Source organism: Quercus robur, chromosome 11 (genome assembly GCF_932294415.1).
Source record: "Quercus robur chromosome 11, dhQueRobu3.1, whole genome shotgun sequence".
In the NCBI taxonomy this organism is placed as follows: domain Eukaryota; kingdom Viridiplantae; phylum Streptophyta; class Magnoliopsida; order Fagales; family Fagaceae; genus Quercus; species Quercus robur.
The window spans coordinates 20,068,558-20,090,690 of NC_065544.1; the positions used below are offsets into that span (position 1 = coordinate 20,068,558).

Genomic DNA, 22,133 nt, shown 5'->3' on the forward strand with positions numbered 1-22,133 from the left:
TGATACTTCATGCCTTAGATGCAAATACATCCCACTTCCAGATAGTTGCTTCCAAAAACAATTGATTTCACTTGAATACTTCATGCTTATGTTAAATCAGAAGAAAGAGGAAGAAACGGGGAAATAGAGAGATTGCAAAATCAGGGAAGTTATCTGTGAGATGATTTTTAAAAGAAAATCAAAATATTCAAAACAATTTCTTCTCAAATTTCTATGAGAACTCCCAAAACTGCACACACACACAATAAACCTCATTATCAATCCGACTAGAGTTCATATTAATGATGAAAACATATAACACACCTGGAGTAGAAGTTGGTGGTGCTTGAGGAAGAGGAGGAGGTGGAGAGACAGGGGGATTATTGAGTAGATTATTTTTAAAACTGCAAAATGAAACAACAGAAGTCAGCTAAGCTCGTTCATCAGTCAAGTCATTCTGGAATTCTGCCATGAAAAATTGAAGAAAGAAATGAAATTAACCTGATAGGAGTAAATAATGAAAAGGAACCATTTATGGGAATATCTCCTGTTAAACGGTTGTTTGACAGATCTCTTCATTCAACATGGAAAGAAGATAATGTCACATTTTTGCAATATATATGATGTGCAAATAATATATAAATCTTGATTGATCAAGAGAAACTTAGACATCAAGATTACACTCACAGGACTTGAAGTGATTGAACTGTAGTTAATATTCGGGGAATTTCTCCTTTCAAGGTGTTGTTGTTCAGACGCCTATTTCAAGCAACAGAAACTGTCATTTACAGATAACCACAAAGATATTGCAGAAATAGAACCATCTAAATATTCAGTAACATTCCAGTAACTATACACAACAAACATATTACTAATTACTTAAAAGAATAACACTGTAAAATACCAATGATGTATCTAATGACACTAAATTGTATGCTACACATCTAGCCATGAATAACAAGTGTAATCTGCCTCTCATTATTCAAACAAATCCAACCCCGATTAGAAATAATGAGCACAGTAAATTAATTCTAGTTTAGGATCAATCATTTTTCATTGGTCACTCGAGATCAAAATAATGAATGTGTTATGCAAGAGCAGAGCCAAAAAAATTTGTTTGGGGGGCTGAGTTATAGTACTGATATATATATTTATATATATAATACAAAAATTTATTCATCTAATACTAGGATAAGTCATAATTCATAAATATATTGCACACAAAATTATCAACTTTGATGTATATATATTTACTAGATACCTTTTGAAGAGAACTTATCATCTTTTCAACTCTACTAAGTATACTGATGTTGTCTAGTTTGAAATTAAGACATACAAAAATACAAATAAATATACACACACACATACATACATACATATATATATATATATATATATAATGCTAAACTACAAATTACACCCTTTAACTTTGACCAAAATTCAATTCAATCCTATAGCCTCTGATTTATTCATTTAAGTCCTATGCGGCAAATATCAAATTTGGCCCAGCGGCTAGTTAGTTGGCTTTAGGATTTTGTTTTTGCAGATATTTATGTGAAATGTTGGATCATTTTTGTAGGAATTTTTATTTTTCTTTTGGATCCAAGGATAATGACATGGGAAGACTTGGTTCCCAAGTTTGGCTGTTAGCATAGTGACATTTTTTAAAGCCAATGAAGGTAGCTGGAAAAGCCAGGTGCTAGGTGCTATGAATCTTTCTCCCATGTCTGATGCTGATACTAAGTTAGTAATTTACTGGATCAGGTTATATGTTTGGGCTAATTAGATAATTTATAATTTGTCAATAAGAATTACCATGACTACAATTTATTTTATACAATTAAAATTATTCCAAGTACTCTTTAATCTTTGTCTCTGGTAACACATCATCCTAATCACTTTGTTTAGTTTCATCACACTGAAAAAAGGATCTATGTGCGCTGCACGCAGCGAGACACTCACAGCACGTGGGATACCACCTATATCACACATGTCCCCTATCCAAGATTTTTAGGGAGAAATAAAAGGTTAAGAGATATAGATGACAAAAATCCTGTTGATATTATTGACAAATGAGAAACCCAGAGATGCAAATAAATACAGGATTCAACCATAAAAGTTTTGCCATCAGTTCCCCAAAAGTATGCAAGAAGTTCTTAGGCAAATTGGGCAGCATGTTTGACAAGAAAAATATGCAAAAACAAATGAAAAGGGAGGAATAGTCAGTAAAAGGAATCCAAAAAAATGATGACAGCAATCTGCAGATAAAAATGAATTCAAAACCACAAGCTTCAGCCTTTGCTCCAGTGGCCTTACTTCCTAAAATTGATGACTTAACCTACCTCTCATAGCTAATACACCATCTTAAACATAGTGGGACTAGTTTTCAACTTTTATTTTAATTTATTTTATCTTTTTTAGATAAGAGTGGACTGTTTCCACATTACACTATGTCTTAAGCCTCCCATAGCATTTTTTCTATGGTAAATTTCATAAAAATATACGTGTCACAAGGTCACCTTGCCTTCAGAGTTCCTATTACAAGTTCAAATTGTTCATTTATTATTTTCTGCTAGGGCAATGACATCTCCATCTGCGACACCTAAGCTACAATGAAGATATACATTGTACTTGGAAGTCAGCAATGCTTTGGGTCGAACAATTTTCTATTTTCAGTGAACTTTCAATAACATCCAACTGCATATGCATGTTTGTGTATGTATTAAGTATTAACCAAAAGTATCATTAGAATAATTGCCTTATAATATTGAATAAATGTAACAAAGAAGAAGCATTTTGTTTCTAGATATAGACGTAAGAAAAATTACTATCTAAAAGCAAATTAGCCATAAGCTTACCTGTTTTAAGGTAGGTGAGCCACCTAATTAGATGCTTAGTAAAAGGGGAAAAAATAATAAAATAAAATAAATAAATCTATTGACTTATACTATAAGATGAAGGATAGATGTTCATACAGAAAACGAAGTTTTTGAAGCTTGCCCAATGTGGATGGAATCCCTCCGTTTAAATTGTTCGAGAAAAGCTCCAACTTCACCAAGTCTGTCAAATTCCCAAGCTCCTCAGGGATTGGTCCAGTTATGTTATTACTATAAAGTTCCCTGCCACAACAAGATCATTTAAAGGTCTGTGCAAGAAAAAAGAAAAAAACTATATAGCACATTCCATGTTTTATTGCAAAAGAATGCAAAATGAGTCAAATTTAACATTCATAAACTTTGCTTTAGCAACATATAGAACAATGGCCAGAACCAATAAACCATTTCCTAGATTAGATGGCAAAAAGAAACTATAAGACACATACATAAGTTGAATATTGAAAGATATAATCCACCATGGGATGTATAAAAGACATTCACCAAAAGCTATCAATTAAGATTAAAAAGAAAAATGTGCAATGGCAGCCATCCAATCATATAATGACCTTAACAACAAAAGCTTCAAGTCTGAAATTGATTTCACACACCGTTCAACTCTTTGAGCATTTCATTGTCTCCAAAATTCACCACATAAGACATAGAGGAATTGCAGTCCAGTGAATTGTTAATCATCTTATTCAAGAAAATCAACAAAAGAAAAACAGGATAAAACATGAAATATAATCCATCATATTCGTACATGTTTGTGTGTAACAATGTGTTCTTACATGGTTCATGTTTCTACTCATTAAAATATTATATCAGTTGGTGCTCCACCCAACTGTGGGAGAGGCGGGTGGCAGCAGTCTTTCGGGACTCATCACAAAGTAAATAATCAAGAACCTACAGAATATATTCCAATTAAGAGAGATGGGAGGTAGGAAGTTCTTTCAGTTAGAATCGAAATCATTCAAAGTAATTTTAGAAGAACGCACAAGAAGATACGGGCCTTGGATTATTGAATGGGGCAAAGGATTTATGAGCAAAAGGCTCTGAGGGAACAAGGGAGCAATTTGTTCTGCTCAACGTTATCAAGTTTAAATGCATCATGACCCTACCAAAGATTCCTCAAAAATTTTAGGGAGTCATGCAAAGCTTTTGTCTTCTAGAGATGTTAGAGCAAATGAAGCCAGTTTTTATATGTGGCAGAGTATGGAAGGAATGACAGTCATGGTGAAGAAATCATACCAGATAGATGATACTTTTAGGGGTGGAAAGGATTTTTTTAAGTGATAAACGAGTTAGTGGAGATGTAACCACACCCCAACAATATGAGTTTAAACAACCAAACTTCACCTGAACTGCACAACAACCATAAACACACTTTGGGACTTTGCCCATCACCATGGACAAGACTTTGGTTGCAGAACCAGCAGTTGGGGGACATTTAATACAAACAAAAAAACACAGATCAGATGATGCAAGTATGACAAGGTGTCTGATTACGTCATGATGACAAGGACATGATGTGACATGAAAGACCACTCCACTAGGGCATGATGATGTGGCTGAAATATGCTACTCAAGGAAAGGCTTTCATTTTAGACATGATTAAATAATATGGCACATGGAAAATGTGGTAGAAATTAATTCGAAATGTGACCAATTAATTTAGACATGTGAGATAAATGATATATAAGCTAAGCGCTGGCTATAACTTGTGATTTCTTTCAGCATGTGACTTTGTTTTACACGTGCTAACTATAGTTTTAAAAGTAAAAGGAAACTACTTATTATACAACATAAGCTAATAACAGCTAGCTTTAAAAATGAACCACATCAAAGGTGATGTAGAAAGAAATGGGAGATCTCAATACAAGGAAAATTCTAGTTTTTCACAGTATATACCTTCAAAATTGGATCATGAAGAAGCTCAAAGGATTTGGCAAGTACATAGGCACGCCTTATGAGGTATGGAAAAAAACCTAGTTTAATTGTAGCAATTGAGGCATATTGAAGTAAAGGGACAGAAAAGAAGTTCTTAGAAGAGTCCAAAACCAACCTTCAAGGGTCATAAAGAACTGAAAAATATGTCATGCTCAGTAAAATGAATATAAAAGTTCAAAAACCAGCAGTGATAAAAGTGACAGGGCATTACTCTCAACTCCGAGAATTTGAATATCATTTTTTGGAACATAGGAACCGAATGATGGAGAAAAAAGGTTGTGAATGAGAAATTTAATCAAGCTATGGAAGACTACATTGTTTGTTTGCAGGAAATGAAATCAAAACTCATCACAAGAGGTATGCTAAGAATTTTATGAGGATGTTAACAAGTAGACTGGTTGTATTTAGGTTTTTGTGGAACAAAAAAGTAGTAGTGAAAATTGATGAAGCAGTGGGAAATTTCTTAGTGTTATGCTAATAGAGGGTGTGGGAAACCAATTCAAATGGGCTTTTTACTAGATTTTATGGTTCAAATTATGATAGTGATAGAAAGCTTTTTTGGGATTCATTACCAAGGATGTAACTAGTTGGTGGGACGCGTGTGTGTGTAAGTAGAGACTTTAATGTCATTTGCTATCCGAGTGAGGGACTGGGTGGAGATGGATCTTCAACAGTCAAGACCTCTCTAATTCGATATGTCTGCATGGATTGTTGGATATTTCTATGGACGGGGTAGTTTCACCTAGTCCAATAATTGAGAGAACCAATCAATGTGCAAAATTGATCAATTCTTGTTTTCGCAAGATTTGGAGGATCAATATCTTAATGTGGTCTAATGGAGGCTCCCTCATTTGCTTTCCAATCATTTTTCCTATTCTTTTGGACTGAAGAGATATTCAAAGCAGTAAAACCCCTTTAGATTTGAAGATATCTTGTTAAAAGTATAAGGATTTATGGAAAAAATTAAAACATGGTAGGAATACAATCATTTACAAGGCCTCCAAGTTACATTTTGGCCAATAAACTTAGAGATCTAAATATGGACTTGAAGAAATGGAATGAGGAGTTTGGCAAGGTGGGAATGACATAGAATGATTCGTAATATGAGGTTCATGATCTAAATATAACGTAGAAAAATATGTCCTTATCATTTGAAAAGAAATCAAAGGAGGAAAGAGCAAAAATAAACCTGGAAAGGCCTACATTTATGGAAAAGATTAATTGGAGACAAAATTTAAGAGCATTATGATTGAGGGCGGGAGACACAAACACCAATTTCTTCCATGGTCTTGCCAACTACCACCAATGGAACAATTCTATAGGTGCCCATTCAAAAGATGCTGAAGTGACATGAAATCAAGAAGTCTCTTATCCATCCAAAAACACACACCAAAAAAAAAAAAAAAAAAAAAATCATTAACTATATAATGTATAGATTTACAAACAATTATATTATGCAAATGGCGTTGAACATCCTTTGCTGGATTGATTATCATTTTGAGCTATCAATGAAGATGAAGCCAGCCGGCTGAAAATAACTTTGAAGAAGTTTTTAATGCGATGAGAATTATGAATGGAGACAAAGCTCCAAGTCCAAAGTTTCCAGACTGCTTGGCTTTCTTTCAAACTTGTTAGGACATAGTCAAAGATGACATCATACTTTGATACCATGATAAATTGGAGCTAGGTGGAAACAGGGTTCAATCCTAGGCAGGGCTGGCTTAAGGTATTTTGGGGCCTAAAACAACAATTCTGAGTGGGGCCTTTTTTTTAATTTAAATATTAAAATTTTTTATCGGTTGATTTTTTTTTCTCGCAAAAATAGTTTTATTTGTTAACAAAATAACAACTAGTAGTGTTAATGTGGACCCATACAAGAGTATACAAGTAAATTTTTTTTATAACGAATCAACGAAATTCTCAACAAAAAATGGAAGGTGAAATTTATTTAAAAAATTAAAACCCTAAAAGATAAGTATAGACGTGGTTCCATGATTACTAAAATAATAAAATAAAATAAATTTATGGTCCTATGCTACCCCACGTCCCAACCAATATGTTAAATGAATGAACAAATGAAAATGAGTTTACCTATGTGCTGTGTTAGAATTTAAAGTAATTACCAAGAATAAAATAAAGAGAAAGTAAAACAAGATAGCTTGAATTATGAGAAAGTTCAGGAAAAAAGCAAAGGTTCTAGAGAAGTAACAAACCTAAGGATCAGACTCAAATGAGGAGAAGAAGGTCTGAAGCACAGCAGCTACAGCTTCAAAACAATTTCTTTTTTATGCTTTAAATAGAGAGTGGGGCAAAATTTCCAGCAATTTGTACAAGAAAAACTGAGGTCTGAGATTGAATATGTATATAATTTTTGTCTTAAAATTTTAGTTGTTTGGTTGAGAGAGAGTGTGTTTTTTTAGCTTCTCTATGTGGGAGTTAATGAATTCTACACTGAAAAACACCCATGGAGAAGGTGAAAGGTAACGAAAATTTTATTTGTTCTAGTTTTTTCTTTGAGAAAAAAATTATTTTTTATTTATTGGTTAGAATTTTGGGCTTAATTAATACTTTCAAGAATTAGATCCTATTAGGTAGAAGTAATGTTACGATATATATTACATTTTTCACAACAATTGAGTTAGCAAATTTTGGTTTTTATTGGTTTATATTTGAGTCACCATTAACATTATTTTATCATCTAATATTTTGGGACTTAAAAATTTTTGATTGGTTAAAATTTGGGGCCTTTTTTTGCTTGGGGGCCTTAGGCGATCGCCTCACTTGCTTAGTATGTTGAGCCGGCACTGATCCTAGGACCACCGACCACCTGCTTTGATACCATGAAAAATTACAAATTGTCCCAAAAACCCCTTTGCCTTTTTATAGTTTTCTTTCTTAATGCATGCATACTAATCCACCAAAAGAAAAAAAAAAATCAAGAAAAATATAGACGGAACCCATTAGAATTTGGCTTCTTGAAACTTTTAAGTGTATACGTACTTAATCAACTACTTTGTACAACAATAAACTATTCATTCTAAAAGGAATAAAACTCTATATTTATGTCAAAACTCAATAACAAGCTTGTTCATAGCATCATACGTCATGAAAATCACAAAAAAGGAAATGATGCAATTCATGGTCTTCAAGTTAATAAGAGGAAAAACTATTAGAAAAAAAAAAGGCTTTTAATTCTTATTTTTAAAAACTTTATCTCTCTTTTTTTTTTATTTTTTTATTTTATAGGTAGATAGGGGGAGGACGTAGGTGGGGTTCAAACTAATTATCTTTTAACATGAAACAAATAGTTAACATCATCATTTGAACAAAATAAAGTCAAACAACTTGCCCAGCATGTTAAGATGACTTACAAGTATTGCAGTTTTAAAAGCTGACCAAGTTGTGGAACCAGTGTACCAGTAAGATTTGCATTTCCAAGATCACTGGGTGAAAAGATAATAGGCATCGTATTTGTAATAGTTAAAGTAAAGTGTAACTACAAGTCCAAGTAGCATGTCACATAAATAAATCTTACACGTGTGTCACACTATTTTTGCTATCACATGTTACATGGAACCATGTGCAGGGATTCACAAGGGTAGGATCCCAACTTTGCAGAACATTGTTTGGATCAGCTAAATTGGTCTTCAATTCATTCAAAGCATCGCCTGTGTTATACAAATGAGGCACAATCATTAGGTGCAAACATCAATTATAGAATAGTAATTTAAGTTAACAATGTTTTTTTGATAAGCAAATAAATTGAATTAAAATAAATAAATAAACCACAAGGATGCCTGAGTATACAGGCAGTATACAACAGGCAGCATACAACAGGCAGCTCAAAAATAAAACAAAGACAAAAACATCAAAAAGGGGGAAAAATCAGCAACTAATGAGAAGGCATGGATGCCAAGAAATCAAGAAACCCATCCACGGAGAATGAGGGAGTTGGTGAGGTCCTAGTCCATTCATACAGGGACTTCAGGAGAAGATGCTTCAATTTAACCACACTGATTCCAAGAAGGTAACAATGTTAATGTGAAAGCTTCAATTCCATACCAAAATGAATCAACCTCTCTCATCATCGGAAACTGCCAGTACTCACAATCTTCTAGTGAGATGCCATCCAGTTACAATCACAGTTTTTACCAGTAGCAGTACCAGGAAAAGGAAAACGGGCTCAACTTAAGTGACTTTCCCTTATACAACAACCAAGACCAAGTCGCTCAAGTGAGGCAGTGCAGTAAGTGCATAATGAATCAAACCCTATAACACTACTCCACACTGTACAAATACTAAGTAAACAGTCCCACACAACCATAGAATTTCAAAGCCTATTACTCCTTATACCACAATAAAAAATGACACACAAGACAAAAGCAAAGAATAAACCTTTTTCTAGATAGTTACAATATGCTGCTAACCCGCAACTTGAACTTTTCTTTCCTAGATCCACAAGCACTTTGTGCATGGGGAGATGCCAATTAAGCTACAAACCTCTTGGCAAAGCAAAGAATAAACCATTAGTATGATCCTTCAATTCAGTGATTAAAACATTACAAGAGCTATGGTAACTAGGGATCAACATAGGTAGCCAAGATTTCATTTATATTTTTGTTATGGGTACAAGTACAACTTAGGTACTTTAGAGTTTAGAGATTCCTCAATTTTGTATTGTATTTAATTGTTCTTGGAAACATACACTGTTTGTATTTTGTTAATCAATACAACCTACAACCAGCTGTTTGAATTTAATTCGAAAACCTATTGTACTGCAACTGCACCTAAATACTGTACTTAAAAGTTATTTATTTTTAACCTTTAGTTAGAGCATTTGTAGCAGTGGAGCTAAATAGCTATAATGCTATTTTAGCTCCACCAAAATACCAAATAAGGTCACGCAGCAAAGGAGCTAAAGCAATAATTTTTAACTGAACTACTACAGTGCACATCTATTTATAGATGTGCACTGTAGCAGTCATCTAAAAAAAATTTTTTTTATTAAACCCTCCCGATTAAAATAATGCTCGGCTGTTTTATTTTTTTCTTTCTTTTTATTCTTCATCTTACCGTCCTCTCTCTCGTCACTCTCAAGCTCCCATCTCTCCATCTCACCTCTGAAACCATCCGGTTCACTCTCACCATCTCACCATCTCACTATCTCACTCTCACCATCTCATCACTCTCAAGCTAACCGACGCCGTCCCAGCCAAAGCTCGACCCACCGCCGTCCCAACCGAAGCTCTACCCACCGCCGTTCCAGCCGAAGCTCGACCCACCATCGTCCCAGCCGCCGATCTCAGACCGAGCAGTCCCAGCCGCCCATCTCTCTCAGACCGCCTCAGACCTCGCCGTCCCGGCCAATCCACGTCAGGTCAGTGAATTTTTTCATCTTTTTTTTTTTTTTTTTTTTTTATGAATTAGTGAATTTTTTCAATTTGGGGTTCGTTGTTTTTGCTTAATTTTTCTGGGTTTGTGTCATCATTTATGGTGTTATTTTGTGGTGAAAAATGGTGTGTTGCCGGGGTCAGTGAATTTTTTCATCTTTTTTGATGAATTAGTGAATTTTTTAATTTGAGTGTTCATTGTTTTGGCTTAATTTTTCTGGGTTTGTGTCATTTATGGTGTTATTTTGTGGTGAAAAATGATGTTGTCAGGTTAGTGAATTTTTTTTTCATTTGGGTGTTTGTTGTTTTGGCTTAATTTTTTTTTCTGGGTTTGTGTCATTATTTTTGCTGTATTTGCTGTTTTTTTTCCTGTGGCAGCGGCGGCGGTAACGGTGGCAACTAAAAAGGAAATAAACAAAAAGTGAAAACCAGTGACACTCAAATTCCTTGAAAAACTCGGAATTTTAATTAAACATCACAGCAAAGCAAATTTCCAAATACAGCAATTCGAAATTCCAACTTACAGCTAAAATTACAAGAACATAAAAAAAAAAAAAAAAAAGAAGAGCGAGAAAGAATCACTAACCTTCGGCATTAGCAGAAACCTTTGATACAAAACCAAACAAAAGAATTGAACAGAGAAAAGCGCAAACCGAAACCAAAGCCACCAACCGCTCCATTGATAATAATAATTCCATATATCCTTAAATAAAACTCTTGAGTTGTTATTACAAAGTCCCTGAACCACTTCTGAGTTCAAAAATCATTAAAATTCTTGAACCCCGTTGACCGATCGTTTTGCCTGTTGATAATTGGTGAAGAAACAAAGAAGAAAATGCATGCAGCAACAGAGAGAGAGAGTCAAATACTCAGACAAACAAAGAGCAAAATACTAAAATAATTTAGACAGAGAACTGAGAATTTTCAAACATACAGTTCAAAAAAAGCAGGTAAAGAAAGGAGGTGGGCTGGACTTACAAGTCAATGTCATTATTATTATTATTATTTTTTTTTTATGATATTTATTTTTGGTTTATTGTGATGGGTTTGGTATTATTTATTATACAGGGATATGAAGAAGAGAGAAGTGTACATTGTAGAGAGTCAGTAGAAGAAGAGAGCATGGTTTTAAAAACCGAACCGGTCATAGAACCGTTTTTTTTTAAATTTCCGGTTGGACCCCGGTTTTTGGCCGGTTTTCCGGTTGTTGACCGGTTATTGACCGGTTTTGGAGCTTTTAACCGGACCGGATTGGCTCCCAGTTCCCGGTTGAACCGGTCGGACCGACCGGTCCGGTCCGGTTTTTAAAACAGTGGAAGAGAGGTGAACAGGTCAAAGATGCACGAACACACTTACGCACGCGACAAAATGTTGTGTCCCCACCACCACTGCTTTCCTTACTTAGACCCTTTACTATGAACAGATTTTAATGTTAAACAGAAGGCTCTAGAATGAAATAGAAAAGTTTTTGGAAAAGTGGAAATTGATATAAAGAGGAAACAGAGTCAATTACAACAGATTCAAAACTCCATTGTGACTAGTGAAGATGTAAGGAGGGAGAGAGTTTGCAGAGAGGAACTTGAGGAATTACTAAATAGAGAGGAGTTGATGTGGGCTCAAAAAGTCAGATCAAATTGGATAGTTCATGGGATAGAAACACAAAATATTTTCAAACTGTGGTGAGACAGAGAATGGTCCAAGAATAGAATTATTCAAATTAAGAATGTGAATGGGCAGTCAACTGAGGAGATTGAACAGATTTTCCTTGACTCCTTTAAGCAAAGTTATAGTACCAATACTAATTTAACTGTAAAGAGTATAATTCAGGAAATTCAAAGGCTTCCTATCCCCACCCTAACAGATCAGCAAGTCCATTTTCTTAATAGGGGTATATCCAATAGTGAGACTGAAGGGGCAGTTTTTCAGATGGGACCTTACAAAGGTCCTGATGGCATTCCTAGTTTTTTCTTTCAACAGTTCTGGGACATTGTCAAGACGGATGTGTGTGATGTTATTCAAGCTTTCTTTCACTCTGGTTCTCTCCTTAAGGCTCTTAATCAAACTTTCATCATGCTCATCCCAAAAATTCCCAACCCTGAAGAGGTGTCCAATTTTAGACCAATTAGTCTTTGTAATGTATTTTATAAAATTATTTCAAAAATTCTTGTTAACAGACTGAAGCCTATTATGGATAGTATTATTACTCCTTATCAGAATGCCTTCATAAAGGGTAGGAATATCACTGACAATATTCTCTTGGCACATGAAATTATTGATGTGGTTAGGAAAAAGAGGGGTAAGAGAGATAGCTTTGGGGTTTTGAAGATTGACATGTCAAAAGCCTATTATAGGGTTAACTGGAATTTTTTACAAGCTGTTCTCACTGTTATGAATTTTGATCCCAAATGGATTAAGTGGATCATGGAGTGTGTGTTAACAGTTGAATATACTTTGCTGATAAATGGAAGTGTGACTAGATCCTTCAAGCCATCACAGGGATTAAGACAAGGAGACCCTTTGTCTCCTTATTTGTTTCTCATGTGTGCAAATATTTTATCCATTTCCTTAATCCAAGCTGAGGATCTTAAGAAAATCAGAGGCATCAAAGTTGGTAGAAATGATCTTTCTTTCTCCCATTTACTGTTTGCTGATGACTCTTTGTTGTTTTTCAAGAAGGATAAAAATTATGTCCAAAATCTCCAACTCATCCTGGAGTGGTATTGTTCCATTTCGGGTCAATCCATAAATCTAGCTAAGTCTGATGTATTCTATTCTCCAAACATGCCTATGGAGAAGAAGGTAGGACTTGCAAACAATCTCAAGGTCAATCTTGTCCAACAACCCAGTAAGTATCTTGGTGTCCACTTCAAGTTGAGAAGTAACAGGGTTGCTAATTTTAATTTTCTCATAGACAAACTTCAAACAAAACTTCAAGGTTGGAAAATGAATCTTTTATCCCAAGCTGGTAGAACAACTTTAATTGCTTCTGTTCTTCAATCTCTACCTTTATATTCCTTCTCATGCTTTAAAATTCGGGATTCTATTTGTAGTAAAATGGATTCTATTATCCAGGCCTTCTGGTGGGGTCATAAGCATGGGGAAAAGAAGCTGCATCTTATCAACTGGGATAAGATTTGTCAACCTAGGAAAATGGGTGGGCTGGGAATTAAGAAATTCAAACACATGAATTAGGCTATGCTTAACAAACAATATTGGAGGATTTGTCAAAATCCCCAATCACTTCTAGCTAAAACTGTTAAGGCTAGGTATTTTCCTACTTGTAATATTCAGGAGTATAGAGCAAAATCCCACCACTGATGGGTTTGGAGGAGTATCATCAAACAAGAACATCCCTACTTGAAGGAAGGAAAGTGGAGAGTGGGGAATGGATACAATATTCCTTTGAACCACAAGGATTGGTTTTCTCATCTGAATCTGAATCTGTCCCAGTTTCATCTTCATATAGGTACTATGGGGGATTTAATTGATCAAAACTCTAGGGAGTGGAAGGTAGATTTGGTTAGAAGTTTATATCCTTTCCCTCAGGCCTCAGCTATCCTCCAAATCCCTATTTCCAAGACAAATTCTGTGCAAGATAAGCTTGTTTGGAAGCACTCTACGAATGGGGAATATCAAGTGCATAAAGCTTATGACCTCTTAATTGGGGAGGATGCTTGCCGTTCAAGGCATCTTTAAGCACACTCATGTTAGTGGAGATCATTTTGGAAAATAAAGGTTCCAGTGAAGATCAGTAACTTTATTTGGAAATTGCTAAACAATGGTCAGCCAACTTTCCTTACTCTTCATACTAGGGGCATTACCACAGAGAGTCTGTGTCCAATGTGTAATGAAGAGGAAGAAAGTCGTACTCATCTCTTCCTTCTTTGTCCTTTCTAATAGGCCAAAAACGAATCAACCCCCTTGTGATAAATTAATTGATTAATTAGCCAAGTTTGTTAATTAATCAAATTAACATGTAATGTACGTGGTAGCACAAACAAATCACCAATAAACTAAAGTATGCAGTGGAAATTAAATTGACACGGTGATTTGTTTACGAATGAGGAAAACCTACACGGCAAAAATCCCACCAGGTGATTTTAAGGTCACCACTCCCGAGAATTCATTATTATAAAAAAAAGCGGTTACAAGTAAAGGAATCCCAGTACCTTATACCAACCTACAGTTGAACCCTTATCCCAATACCCAATTGGACTTGTTCTATAGTGACAATACCAGTACCTTATACCAATCTACAGTTGAACCCTTATCCCAATACCCAATTGGACTTGTTCTATAGTGACAATATCTCCTTGTAATGCACAGCTCTTAGTACGTGACTAATTAATTGCACAGATCCCAGTACGCGACTTCAATCACCAACTAGAGAAGGTTGTTGGCTGCAAAGTTCTTTAGCTCATCACACGATGAAGATCGAGAAGCTCCTTGGTTACAAAACCCTACGGTGCATAAACACAGCAGCTTCTTCACAAGAAAGATGAACTAGGGCAAATTCTGTCTCCAGTCACAATTTGCTTGAACAAACTTTGCTCAACACTTGTGCAACTTGTATCACCTTTGACGGCCTTTAAAATAATCATTTTATATGTCTAGGGTTGTGAGAAAATAAAACTCAAACATACAATCACGGATTGAATGAAAACAGTCCTGAAAAACTAAACTTCATAAACCTCGACAAATACCTATCTATCGAGCTACTGTCGAGCCACGGGTTAGAACAGCTCTTCAGGGCTTGATAGATTGCTAGTTGTCGAGTTTTAATGAACAACACTTTTCTCACTTGAATCTTGGACAGACTTGCATGATTTTAACACTTGAACTTAAAACCTTGTTTCTTAAAGTATTAAACACATCCTAGATCTACCCAATTACAAGTAAAGTGCATTTTGTCAAAGGATTAGCCAATTACATAAAATAGGGACATATGTTCCTAACAAGTGAATCACATATGTCCTAACAATCTCCCCATTTAGCAATCCATGACAAAACCACAACTAACAAATGAGATATAAGAGAAGTCATAAATCACTTGACTCATATTCACTTGTTGAATACAATAAAATTTATCTTAACACAAACTCTTGAAAAACTTTGCAAAAAGAGAGTCTATGACAAGAAAGACTTTGACAACCTGTATTTCTGAAACACTTTAAACAAAACTCATAACGACATCTTAGTGTGAGACTGAAATAAAATATTGCATACATAATATTAGAAACATGTGTATAAAGAAAGAAAAGAAACAATACATGGAAATATATGTGAAAAGAAAAACATACATCACTATATAAGGCGTATAAGACCCATGTACAAGAATAATGTATCTCAAAAAGAAAGAAAAGAAAAGAAATACATCAAGTTCTCAATACATCCCTCAATGTGCACTCTCTCCCTAACAAAAATCTCCTATACTAACTCTCCCCCTAACTATGACTACTCTCAAAACTAAAACTACTCCCCCTTTTTTGTCACAAATGACAAAGGGTAAGAGTGTCAAGTAAACATCTCGTCAGCATTAGAAGAGCTAGCATCTCCATCATCCTCATCATCAGAAGTAGTAGCATCATCATCATCCTCAGCATCATTAGCACTGCCGGAGCCATCACTCTCATCTACAAAGGCCACAGGAGAGGAAGCCACGGTGTAACCGCCCATCTCAGTCTGGCGTCGAGTAATACGGCCAACACAGGTGTTCACCTGACACAACTCATCACTGAGAGTGTTGAGGCGAGCATCCATGCGCTGAAGCTGCGTCATGATGTCCTCGAGTGTCACACAGCCCGTAAAAAATGAGGGAGCGGATGTGGATGGAGCAGAAAGAGTGGGAGGAGTTACCGTACTGGACCGCCTCGAACGAAACTACGCCTTGCTCTGTTTAACAGTAGCAGCATCAATGGCACACATCACGTGAAAGTGGTCGAAAGCAGGAAAGGGAACAGAAAAATGGCGTAAGATCCTCGTGATAGCCGAAGGGAAGATGAGCTAATCACGAGACGTAGTATCCCTATATACATCTATAATAGAAAGAATGAAATGAGAGGAAAAATCTATAGTGAGATGCTCTATCAAAGAAAACAAAAATCTAGCACAAGGCTCGGTAATAGAGTTATAATGAGAAAGGGGATGAAGAAAAAAATTCATAACCATGTTAAAAAACCGAGGGCTTTTAGCAAAGGTCGAACAGTAAGTGAACTGATGCTCACCCCAATCAGAAGGGCGCTCACAAAAAGCAGAAATAAGCTCGTCTTTGGACATAGTCCTCAGACGCTCACAACCAGGGTAGTCAAGATGCTCTGCCCTCGGGACACAGAGCACATCGGAGACAATCTCTAGTGTGACAACAATGCGCGTACCTCAAACGCGAGTAACGAAATAAGGTACTGAATAATCAAATCCATGCATGTTGGAGTAAAACTCCTAGATTAGCACGGATGGACAGGTGACCAGGACGTCATACAATGACTCCCAACCCCAACTGTGAATGACAGTAGGTAGGTCAATGTTGGAGAAGTCTGACAAAATGACTTGACATTCCGAATGAACACCTCATCTAGAGAAGTTATCTGAGAAGTCCTTTTAGGCTTGCTTATCACGGAACCGAACAGAAGAGGGGGTGGGATCAGAAGAAGAAGATGCCCCAGAATGCAAAGGGTTCCGAGACGGAGTAGATTTATGCTTTAGTGCCATGACGCACTAACATAAACTAGAGAGAGATGGGGGAAGAAAGAAACACTCAGAAAAGTCCTAAAACAATTCAAATATATCAAAATATATTGAAAAGAGAGTACGTATGCATGGGAATGCATGAACATGTGACATGTAAAGGAAAATTGCATCATGGGCTCAGCCCAATCCAATCCTACTAGAACACAATCAAATAACATATATAACACACATCTAAATGCATGAAAATATAGTTATAATGCACATGAGATGAAATGTATGAAGTTTTTAAGATCAAATCTTTAAAATTCATCCCAAAAATTTTGCAAAAACCTCTTTGATTTTGAAAAACCCCAAAATTTTCAAAAATCTCAAAAACTTAGGTTAGAAATCATGAAATGCATGAAAATGAGTGATTTAGACACTTACCAAGTGAAGAGAAACTTGATAAAGGCCGAAAATCTCTTGGGAAAGAGATTTGGAGTGAGAAAAATGTGTTTGGGAGGAGAAACGGTTGAGAGCAATCGAGAGAGATCGAGGAAAGTGAGATCCGAATCGGGTTGACCCTATTTATACAAGCTCAGTAATTCTCGACAGATCGAGAGGTGTCGAGCTTTAAAGAGGGTCGACAAATGCAACTATCGAGCATGTGTCCAAGGAAAAAGGAAGCTCAATGGATCAAGGATCTGTCGAGGAGCTATCAAGGGGACAAAAACTTTCTCGATCGATCCACCTAGCTATCGAGAGGTGTCGAGATTGCCATAAAAAGCAACTGAAGAGCTCGATAGATAAGCCAGGTATCGAGAGGTGTCGAGGAGGTGTCGAGATTGCTTTAAAAAAATAGTTTTTCAAGAAGAGAAAAACACAGATATGAATGCAATCAAACATGCAACTCAACCAAGGATCCAAACAACATTTTGAACTCTCAAAATCATCTCTCCACAGAAAAAAGGATAAGCATTTTGATCCCAAAACACACACACACACACACACACATTAAACAAGTCTAACCAATTTTATATTTCAAAAACAAGTCAAGACAGTTTAGTGAGCATACATTAACACATGTATACCTTGTGATAGCCAAATCACATTGTACCTACACATATATCAAGAGTAGCAAAGAATATTGCGTATTGTGTGTGAAAAACATTGCAAGATTGCATAAGTGTCTACATGTTATGACGATTTGAGATATGAAAAAATCACTTTAACTCATACACAATCATAACTGTTTGATGGGGACTATTACCTTCGAGGTACATCCTATAACTTCTACATCTCCTAGAATACACATTTGCAATCATATTTAAAGCATTTTATTCTTTTTGCTTTTTATTTTCTTTGCATATTTTTCTTTTTGAGCAAATCATGCATGGGCATATAAGAGAGAGAAAAGAAACACCCAATTATGTTAAACATTTTGACATTCCACTTTTACTATGCCGAAGCATATAAATGTCATTTCATGATTGGTGGGCAACAGTGGTGAGATGGTTATTTATGCCTTTCTCTTTTAATTTTCTAGTCCTTCTCGTTAAAAAGAGTAATACGAGTGTTAAGTACAAGAGATCACTTAACCTTACTCATCACAAACACGAGCCACAAAGCTCACTTGCTTAGTTGTGCATAGAGATACTCATCTAATCTACAAACGATACAAAGTTTAGAAAACTTTGTTTCAATGGTCATCCAAGGTACACAAGTACCAATGTACACATAACACACATTGTTTTTGTATTTTTCAATTTTTCAAAAAAAATTTTATATGAAAAACAAAATAAACCAAAATTGAAAAGAAAGCAAACAAAAACAAATTAAACAAAGTAATGCATAAAACTAGACTGACTCAAAACAATAAAGCAAAACGCACAAGTAATGTAAACAAAAAACAAAAAGAGGAGAGAGAAAAAGTGATATAATCACTTAGAGCCATTTTCCTTCCACACCTTAGAAGAACATTTCCATTTGGCGAACCCTTGATCCGGTGGTGAGGGGAAAGAATCGAAACCTTTCAAGTTCGAAAGGAACATGAGGGCTTTGAAAAGATCTCCAAGGGGAGCAAAAGAGGTTGGAAACTGATTCTGGTTTCCCGATGCAATCATGTCATTGCTCTGTTGAGTGGCTAACCACTTATAGCAATTAGGTTGAGTATGACTGGCTGCTCCACAATGATGACAGAGATGCTACTTCTTCTGTTTAGGCTTTTGAGAGTTAGCCTTCTTAGCCCTAGGGTTTTTAACTTCTTTTTTATCCTGCTTAGAGAGTGCTCCTAAGATAGATTTACCCTTGTCTATGTTTTCACTAGCTAAGTCATTTTTAACAACATTGTTCTCAGTTTCAATATTATTAGCAGGATGAACAAAAACAATAGTACTAGTAGAAGCAATACTAGGAGAAAAGAAATCATACCCTGAACCGGTTCGATCATAAGTAGATTTCTAAAGACTGAGCATCTCATCGAGCTTAGCGCTTGAAGTCCTTTCTAGCTAAGCTCTGACTTGGAACAGTTCAACCTCAAGTTTCTTGGTCTTCTCAGCCAAGAAATTATTCTCAAACCTCAGTGCTCCGATAGTCTGATTGGCTTCATCAAACTTTGTGGAAAACTCTTCTCGTTCCAACTCTACGTCACTAAGCTTCTTAGTGGTCAACCTATACATCTTCTCATGCTTCTTTGAGACCTTGTATAACTTTGCATAAGCTGTGTGGATGTCATCTTGTTTATCCATCTTCTTAAACTTGGACTCCACTAATTCCTCTTCTTCATCCACATCTTCAACAATCCCTTCAGTAGGATTAACAGTGGTAGTGAAGACATTTAGGATTCTGTCATCCTTATTGTCAGAATCATCCTCAGGCTCGGTGTCACTCAATGTAGTAGCAAGTGCCTTGCTTTTCTCAATCGTCTTGAGATATGTGGGGCACTCCTGATTCATATGATCGAAACCTTGACACCCGAAGCACTTTGGTCCTAAGAGAACAGTGTACTGACTGTTATTTCTAGCATCCTTCTTCCCTTTGTCTTGGCTTTTGAACTAAGAGGAACTAGATTGCTTACGGTTCTTGTCGAAGCCCTTCCCATTGTCATTCTTCATGAACTTCTTGAATTGCCTTGTAATATAGGACTTCATCTTAGAATCTTCATCGTCTGAAGACTCATCAGTATCACTGCTCTTGGCCTTCAAAATCTTGCTCTTGCCCTTACCCGACTTGCCAATCCTTGTTAAACCTAACTTATAGGTCTATAGATTACCAACCAGCTCTATCAAAAGAATCTTATCGATGTCCTTTGATTCCTCAATCATGGTGATCTTGGAATGGAATCTCTCGGGTAGAAATCTAAGCATCTTTCTCACAATCTTGGGTTCTTGGGTTCAAGAATGGTTTCCCCAAAATTGAAAGCTGAGTTCACTATGTCCTTGAGCTTAGCATAGAACTTGTCAAATGACTCATCCTCCTTCATCTTGATCTCTTCAAAGCTTGTAGTGAGCCTCTAAAGCTTCGAATCCTTGATAGCCTTAGTTCCTTCATAGGTTGTCTGGAGGATGGTCCATGCTTCCTTTGCAGTTTCAGTGGAGGATATCTTCTTGAATTCCTCATTAGTGATTGCACTGAACAAAGCATTCAATGCCCTGCTGTTGAAGTTTGCCGCCTTGATCTTGGCATCATCCCAATCAATTGGCACTTCCTTTGGCTTGGTCCAACCTATCTCCATAGCTTGTCACATTTTCTCATCTAGAGATTGCAAGAAAGCTTTCATGCGTACTTTTCAGTATGCATAGTTAGTGCTATCAAATAAAGAAGATATAATGAGAGACTATCCTCTATCCATGACAAACAGAGGTCAATAGATCACACAACAAATATTAACCCTAATTAAAGTGTGCCTGCTCTGATACCACTTAATAGGCCAAAAACGAATCGACCCCTTTATGATAAATTAATTGATTAATTAGCCAAGTTTGTTAATTAATCAAATTAACATGCAATGTAAGTGGTATCACAAACAAATCACCAATAAATTAAAGTATGCAGCGGAAATTAAATTGACACGATAATTTGTTTACGAATAGGGAAAACCTACACGGCAAAAACCCCACTGGATGATTTTAAGGTCACCACTCCCGAGAATCCACTATTATCAAAACAAGCGGCTACAAGTAAAGGAATCCCAGTAGCTTATACCAACCTACAGCTGAACCCTTACCCCAATACCCAATTGGACTTGTTCTATAGTGACAATCTCTCCTTGTAATGCATGGCTCCCAGTACGTGACTAACCAATTGTGCAGATCCCAGTACGCGACTTCAATCACCAACTAGAGAAGGTTGTTGGTTGCAAAGTTCTTCAGTTCATCACACGATGAAGATCGAGAAGCTCCTTGGTTACAAAACCTTACGGTGCACAAATACAGAAACTTCTTCACAAGAAAGATGAATTAGGGCAAATTCTGTCTCCAGTCACAATTTGCTTGAACAAACTTTGCTCAACACTTATGCAACTTATGTCACCTTTGACCGCCCTTAAAATAATTCTTTTATTTGTCTAGGGTTGTAAGAAAAGAAAGCCCAAACATACAATCACGGATTGAATGAAAAACAGTCCTGAAAAACTGAACTTCATAAACCTCAACAGATACCTATTTATCGAGCTGTTGTCAAGCCACGGGCTAGAACAGCTCTTCAAGGCTCAATAGATTGCTAACTGTTAAGCTAGCTGTCAAGCTTTAATGAATAACACTTTTCTCACTTGAATCTTGGACAAACTTGCATGGTTTTAACACTTGAACTTGAAACCTTGTTTCTTGAAGTATTAAACACATCCTAGATCTACCCAATTACAAGTAAAGTGTGTTTTGTCAAAGGATTAGCCAATTACATAAAATAGTGACATATGTTCCTAACAAGTGAGTTACATATGTCCTAACACTTTCACAAGAGCTGTATGGCATGGTTCTACTCTTGCCATTCACACTTCTGATTTCACTAATTGCTCTATCCAATATTGGTTGAAACAACTCAGCTCAAGACATGATTGGAGGGATCCGGTTTCTATGTGTTATTTACAGGATGTTTTTATTACTCTTTGGACTATACAGACTTATCGCAATAAAGTGGTGCATCAAGGAATTAGTCCAAATCCAATGGAGGTTATTCTAATTGCTCATACATTCTCTTGCAGGTACAGGGACACCTCTCAAACTGCCTTAACCCAAGAAGCAGACTTGCCAGAAACATCAGCACAAGAAATCAGATT

The 22,133-nt window shown here is 36.1% G+C and overlaps 1 protein-coding gene across 11 annotated transcripts in view; it reads right to left on the reverse strand.

Annotated features, from left to right (window-relative positions):
• Positions 1 to 11,112, reverse strand: part of LOC126707688 (BRASSINOSTEROID INSENSITIVE 1-associated receptor kinase 1-like) — a 57,711-nt gene extending 46,599 nt beyond the window's left edge. For 2 of the 11 annotated variants that reach the window (XM_050407530.1, XM_050407529.1), the window contains exons 1-5: positions 8,174 to 8,312; positions 2,955 to 3,098; positions 667 to 738; positions 481 to 552; positions 304 to 383 (exon numbers count right to left, since the gene is read on the reverse strand). In XM_050407530.1, the coding sequence (XP_050263487.1) occupies positions 304 to 383; positions 481 to 552; positions 667 to 738; positions 2,955 to 3,098; positions 8,174 to 8,268 (463 nt within the window). In that variant the 5' untranslated portion in view covers positions 8,269 to 8,312. Of the gene's footprint in view, positions 1 to 303; positions 384 to 480; positions 553 to 666; positions 739 to 2,954; positions 3,099 to 8,173; positions 8,332 to 10,778 lie in introns of those variants that run through there. The other 9 variants (XM_050407526.1, XM_050407525.1, XM_050407534.1 and 6 more) reach the window with 8 other exon arrangements.
• Between the last annotated feature and the right edge of the window lie 11,021 nt (positions 11,113 to 22,133).